This window comes from Cephus cinctus, unplaced genomic scaffold (genome assembly GCF_000341935.2).
Source record: "Cephus cinctus unplaced genomic scaffold, Ccin1 Ccin1_scaffold0959, whole genome shotgun sequence".
Classification (NCBI taxonomy): Eukaryota; Metazoa; Arthropoda; class Insecta; order Hymenoptera; family Cephidae; genus Cephus; species Cephus cinctus.
Window position 1 is genome coordinate 7,509 of NW_014333520.1, and position 7,851 is coordinate 15,359.

Here is a 7,851-nt window from a genome sequence, read left to right on the forward strand (position 1 = left end):
CAACCCAGGGGCTAACAAATTTCACTCTCGAAAATACCTAAGGTATTGTTGGGCGCCAGGTTCCAAACGGGAACCACGTATCAGTCTCTACAATATGTCTTCGCGTGCCTACGTGGGCTAACTCAGCTACGCGGAGGCGGCGGGATTCGGAACAATAGGTCGGATGGGTCAGAGGATCACGCGACACACAAAATCATTCGGACACTTCGATCTCAACTAAATGGTTCGGTTTATTGAATAATTTCGGCGGCGCGAAGCGCGACGATCTCTTACAATACCGAAAGAATTATTTACACAAGAAATAGTAATTAATATAGATCGAAAAGATAAAACCAAAATACAATCAAGCAATAGTAACGGGTACTTCGCGTACCGTACGAATTCAAAGCCAAATATCGTAACACGGCTAATCCGCGTTTACCAAAATACGACAACCGACCGTCAAGGACCTGTACGCGTTCTTCGCGTTACAAAATCAAAAGTTACATACGCCTGACGGGCGGACGACAAGAAAACAATTCGAAGACGTTACAAAATTCTAATTCAATCATAAGATCCAAACAAAGATTCTAAACCGTGAACCCTGCCGGTCGACGGACCTTCGTGCCGTGGTCTTATTCGAGGTGAGGGATTGTCCCTCCGCGTGTTCGTTACACGCGCAGTCAAAACTTACGAAAACAACAAAATTCGGCACCACGATTCGCACGAAGTTACGTCGCTCACAAAAGTCGGTTAGACTCGCTTACCGTGGTGTTCCCTGGTCGCGTAATCCAAGAAAACCCCAAAACATCAGCCCAATGGCACTCAGTGCACTCGCGTAACTCACAAAGAAAATCAAACGTCTATCGCCGTCGCGTGTCCAAGCAAGATTCTCTCGATCTTCACGTACCGTGGTGTTCCCTGGTCGCGTAATTCCAGAAAACTCGATCGACAGCCCAATGGCACTTTGTGCACTCGCGTACTCAACAATTCGACTCAACAAAACGTCTAACGTCTAACTTCTTCGCGTGTCCAAGCAAGAATCTCTTCTTCACGCGCTTTGTCTTCGCGTGAAGGATAGCACCCCCTCCCTTTAGGCTAATGGGCGGCGATTCGCCCTGCGGACGAATCCTTCAACCCAGCGCCTTCGCCACGCGCCAGTTTCGAATCTGTCATTGCGATAATTAATAAGTTTCATCTTTTGTGGACAATTTATACAGCTCGGTCCTACGAAGAGTAACATTCGTTCTCGCGCGAGGGTGCACCAGGCGTCCCTGGATTCCCAACTCGCGGAAATATAATTATGCGCAAACTGACGATGGGCGCTATGCCATAGGGGTCGGTAGTGGTGCTCAGTCGGGTGGCGCTGTGTACGCCGCTTCCAGTCGTCGTGGTTGAGTACCAGCGGAGTAGAGCGCGTTGCTGCCGCGTGACGTCAAGCTGTCCCGCGTTGCGCGCGCCTCCGGGGCCAGTAGAGCTGCTGTCCGCAGATAGCTCGAGTGTAGACCCTCGCGTGTCGCAGCTCCTTTCCTCCTGGGACTCCAGCTGGCTCACCCTCTCTCTTTCTCCGCGTCTTCACGGGCACGGCGAGCGAGCACCTATTCGAACTCCGGCAGAGTACACGCAAAACAAAAGAAAATAATAAAATAATCTATCGAAATTTCAATTAGGCCCTTGCGATCGGTGGATCCTGCCTGGACTTTGCAATGGCCTTTCGGCCCGTATCGCGTTTCGGCGTGATTTTCCGCCGAGGACAAGACGGGTGAAATCCACCACGTCACAATATATTAACACCGGTCACTTATTTGCAGTCATTTTACAATTGTACGTATAATGACATACAGATCAGAACTCGACTAATAATGGAGAGGACTTTTGGTGTATGGAAACGACGTTTTCCGTGTTTATCCTGAGATCTAACGACAAAACTTATTTGTTCTACGATAACAGTAGTAGCCTGTGAAGTATTACATAATTTGGCTTTAATTTTTAATGATATTTTACCTGAAGAGGATGAGCTTGAAGATAATGATGAAGAAATACCTCTACCGAATGTGCGTGATTTTGATGGTGTTGATGGATTTGCTGCTCGTGAAGCACTAATTGTTCGCATGTTCAATTGAACTGTTATTTATCATTATGTATGAAATGGTATATATACTATGTGTTCATAAAAATATATTTCAGGTACAGGATTAAATGAGACAGATTGATCAGTTCAATTGTTTTATTTCAACAAAACTTAATTCCAAGTTCAAATCGTTTCTGTATGTTATACTTTTTTTTTTTCCCTCCTTTAATTAAAATTCAGCTAATTCTGCTGCAGTAGCAGCAGCACGGAGCTCCAGTGAATACTTTTCATTCAAAAACTTTAGCTCTAGCTTTTGCTTAGCCTCTTTGTGCTCAATATTCAAATTCGCCAGTCCTCCTCGTGTTTCATCAATCTTTTTATACGCTCAATTTTAAGGGTTGTCTCATCATAACTACTATTTACATTTTTTCCTTTTGAGCCTTTCTTGGCCACACATATTGTCTCTGAAAATGAAAGCACAAGAGTAAGTAATCAATATTATTATATTGCAGCCGAGACTATTGCATTAGACATGATCATATGTTATTAGTCTTCAAAAACATCTTCATGTCTCTTTGGAAAATGCAATGGATACACACTCGTCTTTTATGTTTTAAAAAATCCAATGAATAATACATAATCAAAGAAAATGTGATACCTTTAAGAACTTCTTCAGACATATTTGAAGAGATAGCTACTGGTGCAGTCATCATTAAGTTGGGAGAAATTTCAGTAATGTCAGGGTCCACTTCTGTTGATAATTCTCCTTCAGGACCACCTCCTGTTGCAAATCTTCCTTGTTTCTCTTTAGTGAGAGCATTTTGCTCGGTAGCTTTCATGTTGCTCCACATCTTCTTTACTTGAGCAACATTCCTCTAACAAAATTAATTTATTAATACAGTTTTAAGTCGAAATAATGATATTATTGGTAATAATAATAATCGTGGTTTCTACCTTCACTGAAATCACGGAAGAGTTGTTATACATATCAGCAATTTGATTCCATGCCTCATCTTTGTTTTTCAATGTTGATGTGTCACTTTTCTTTTGTTCAGTTACATGAGAATACTTTTTCAAAATTTGTAAAAAATATTTTTTTCAACTTCTGTATAATGTTTCTTGCACTATGACATGTTTTTATATTTACAAAAACTATTTCTAAATACCCCAGCATCATAAGGTTTTGATATTTCGTAGTACAGTCGAAAATATTCAGTCGCATCTGAAAATTGTTTGAAAATGTGACTTTCCACATTTACCCACCCGATTTCAAATTCGCAAAGTCGCATCTTCAAAGTTGTTTCTAATTGGATGATACACCGGAAAGCCACCGAACATTTCCAAACGCCAAATAACCTTGACTTACGCCAGTATTCATAGTTGTCCCTCAAAGGAATAAGGGGCACTCGTTGGCTCACTTATTTCGCGGACGCGTTTCATAGTCGAAACTGAGGGTTCATAATGCTCTCAATTGGCTTCTTCCCTCGAGAGTGGTCGTGAGGTCCCTCAAGGGTCATTTTTTAACTGCAGCGCTGTCAGCGGTCGAAGAATTGCCGTTAGGCGTCCCTAATAGAGTACGGAATACCGATTTTATCGAGAAGCTATTCGAGGTTATACAGAGAAGCTTTCGCACAACTGTTTGTGACATTGTGTAAAGTTGTGAAGAAATGGAAGAATTGGACGTTTTCTACGAAAGTGATACTAGCAACGAGGGTAAGGATGAGCAACCCAATTATCTGAGAAAACGCTATATCCGTGATTATGCAAATCCTTTGGAGTACTATGAAGACCATGCATTTTCAAGAAGATACCGATTTGCTAAAGCCATTGTAATTAATGTATTGGTACCTTTAACGCGTACAAAGCTGGAAAAGCATTGTAATCGAGGACTACCTATACAATTGCTAACAGCCTTAAGATTTTATGCATCAAACAGTTTTCAGGTATATTGCAACGTTTGTCGATAGTGGAATTTCGTACGCTCCTAATGAGTGTACGAAATGGGATGTAGGTAAGTGCTCGGAGCTGGCGTCTTTAAGAATGTAGTCGACACAGGTGGGTAAAGTAAAATAAAATAACAAAATTTTATTAAATACTCGATGATCGGTACAGAAGTTTATAATTGGTGTCAATTACTCAGTCGAAATCAATGGTCTGTATTGTAGGAAACAGGATTGTCTAGGAATCGGCCTATGTTTGTTTTCTATCCCTATCTCTCTCTGACCTGTATGTGAGGTACAGAGGATCTGCCTGTGTTGGTTCTATAGCCCTAGTGGCGCTTTGCCGACCTATTGGCTATAGCACTGTGTGCGACGCAACTACTAACGGCGCAGATGATAGATTATACAAAATGGCGATAAGTAAAGTTTCTGCGGAAGATCACGGTGGTCTCCGCAGAACTCTGTCAATTTTTCCACGTGAGTTCTACTTGGAATAGCGAGTGCTAACATTCCGTAGCCTCTCGACACGATTATTAACGATGAGTTTTCTGACCAACTTACGACTATCCTCTCTACAGATTCGGATTCCCAATTAACTTTCGATTATCCTATCTAACAATTCGGACTTTTGGTTAACTTCTTCGGATTCTTGATTAACTTCCCTTGATCGATTCAAAATGTTGTATTTAACGCTTTGTAATCCGATATTGATTAGCGAGAAGCGCTAACCCCCTATCGGATTATCTTGCTACTATCTTTCCGTGGTTTCACTTTCGGGAGACGTTCTTCATCTATCGGCTAGTGTTGACACTAGCCGCGCGTCCTGGTTGTCTATTTGTAACGAGTGCGCTCTCAGTACAGGAGTACCAAGAGGTTGATCGTTTTGTCACGTCACAGAATATGCATTCAATTACTATGATATTATAGTTTGTACCGTGGTAGCGTACACTTGAATAATAGTAGTATTAAAGTTAATTGGTTTTTAGATGGTTCATGGAGACCTGCGTTGGTTGAGTCAAGCCTCAGATAGCCGCATCGTGAAAAACGTCTCCATTGCATTTGCTGAACAGTTAAAGCAATTTATTTGTTTCCCACGAAGTGACACGGGAATCCGTCGAAATACAGTAAAATTTTTTACGATTGCTCATTTTCCTTCTGTTGTTGGATGTTTGGATTGTACACACATTCCAATTTCAAATCCAGGCGGAGAAAATGCCGTGTGTGAGTGTGTGTAATGGCCTCCCAAAATTCAAACGTGTATAACTCGAGACCGTTTATAGCTACAGCCTCCAAATTTTGCAGGTATGTGCAGCTCTATAATCCCCTCGTTGACTATAATTTTGGTCATGATTCAAGCTGTGGCTCAAAATTTATTTCATTTTCAAATTTCCAAAAAAAAGGGCGTTATCACTCTAGCGATTCCAAATTTTGTGATAATCGTCTAAATAGTTCTTGACAAAGAGATATGTATTCCAGGTTGATTGGTATTGCAATTGGGCCGAATCGAGCAAGAAGTTTTGATATTATGATATTTTGAATTTTTCGAAAAATTAAATTTATCAATATAACTCCCGTGAACTTTGACCAATTGATATTAGTCAAGGATATCTGTTTTGATCCCGGATCTACCAACGCATGGACCCCTCGTCCGCCCACTTTAACGTTCAGGTACCATCGCGGTCCTGATCCTAATGAATGGATGGGACCGCATGAGATAATAGAATCGGTCGGCGCAACGACTGAGGTCACCCGCGACACGTCAGGGACGGAAGGAACCTCCACTTCGCGTCACTTAGTGAGTTTTCCGAGCACTTATTACACTTCTGGCTCGTCACCCCCTTTTCCCCGCACCTTTAACAAAACAGCGCACGTTCTTTTTCGCATTTATTAAATCTATGCCCTTTTTCTCCGCAATTCCAACAATTTGTCTTCTTACTGAACGAATCCTTACTTTTTGATAACTGCTCCAACCTAACCTCTGCGCGCGCTGGGGATTATAAAAGAAAGGTAAGGGATCCATCCAGCCCACACTCAATTCTTCCCGTCTGTCTGAAGCGACAGGGTAAGTCCGTTTTCCCGGTTACGGTAGGGTATGTTTAGGGTATGTTTGGGGTATGTTTAGGGTATGTTTAGGGTATGTGTAGGGTACGTTTGGGCTATGTTTAGGGTACAGATAGGGTGAGGGTAGGCTAAGTATAAGGTGCACGTCGACATAGGCAACATAACCCCCTCCCCTCCCATAGACAATAATACTAATATAACATTTCTTATTCCTTAGAGAAAGTCTAAAGAAAAAATAAGAGCCTTGCAAGAAAGAAAACATGAGCGAACACGAAGCGACGATGATGGTAAGTTTCAATAATTAATAACTAAATAAATGTAATAATGTTTAATTTTAATGTTAATAATAAAATTAATAATTCCATGTTCCACCATACACAGGCAACTGAAGAGCAACACAACGCTCCTACACCACTACGAGGAGATATATCAAAAACTCCCAGGTACAAACCGGAGTTGGTAGCACCGGCTGCAATGGTACAATACGTAAGGGTTATACCGCACGCGAGATCCGTACGATACAGAGTAGACGCGGATAAACTGTGAAATTTATGTATATTCTACGTTCCACAGTCAACGGAAAAGGCAACGGAGGAGGGGTCGACGGCGGCGGTTGAGTCCGAGGCTTCCGACGTCTCTATGGGCTCCGTAGAAAGAATGGACCTGCAGCAGGAGGACCTCCAGACGCAGTACATCGCCGGCACACCTGCTAGTGAGTTTCATTTGTTACGTTCACACACGTAGCTCTCTCTTGTTCGTTTCTCTACTTTCAGCTTCGATTAATTCGGTCGAGCTACACCCAGTTCTCGTGTACACCGTGTCATTTTCTTTCAGGTTTCACTAATTCGGACGAGCTGCCCAGCTCATATCACTTTCAGGCTTTTTTAACAGTCTTCTCCTCTATTTTCGCAGATATGACCGAGTGCGTACAAAGTTCCATTGGGACCCAAACGGACCCCGTCCATATCCCGTCGATGGGGTATAAGAGAGGTACCTCGGCGCCCACCGGCAGGATAACGGCATCAATCATCCTCGTCGTCATCCTCCTCCTGCAACTCGTCAAGGATCACCGCCAACAACCAAGAACAGCAGGCCCAAAATCGGGAGGAGGCGGAAACCGCCAATAAGGAAAACCTCCCTCCCGCGCCCGGCCCCACCGAGGAGCGACAACAGTCGTTGCCAGAGTACGAGAGAAGACCCGTCGTCAAGAGAGGCCCGGCATACACCAGGGCCGAGGATAAAAAGATCGTAAGATACATTTGCGGGAGCGACGCCCGCATAAGAAGATTTTTAGGGACGGAAGTCTACAGAGATATGCGGAAGAACATAGATACCGATAGGATTAGGGCGGATTAACAGGCCTGAGGGTGTCAACCCCAGCAGCCGAATCCTTTTTGAAAAAAGCAAGATCATTGAACTAACATTACTACTATTGTTACACTAACCTAATAAATTACTAATATTACTTGCATATCAAAAATACATATTACTAATAAAAATCTCTATTATTTATACTTTTAATAAAATACAATATATTTAAACCTACTCGTATCTCTTTAATTGAACCTCCTTCCAGCTGTTGCTCGTAACGTAGGATAAAAGTGTTACGATGCTGAGGTTAGGTCACGGACATGGAGTACGGTGAAAAGGGCGTGGCAACGGGTCCAAAAAAGGGGTGGGGTGCAACGGGGTACACGTGCGGACGCAGACAGCGAGGTAAGGTAGGTCAGGTAACGGTTAGGTTAGGTTAGGTTCAGTCCGTTAGGCCAGGTCATCTCACAACCCCCCCCCCCCCCCCCC

At 42.9% G+C, this 7,851-nt stretch overlaps 1 protein-coding gene across 1 annotated transcript in view; it reads left to right on the forward strand.

Annotated features, from left to right (window-relative positions):
- Positions 1-2,102, forward strand: part of LOC107271403 (putative nuclease HARBI1) — a 5,414-nt gene extending 3,312 nt beyond the window's left edge. Inside the window, 1 exon segment of the mRNA XM_015747371.1 lies at positions 1,791-2,102. Within this exon segment, the coding sequence (XP_015602857.1) occupies positions 1,791-2,102 (312 nt within the window).
- The last annotated feature ends 5,749 nt before the right edge of the window (positions 2,103-7,851 follow it).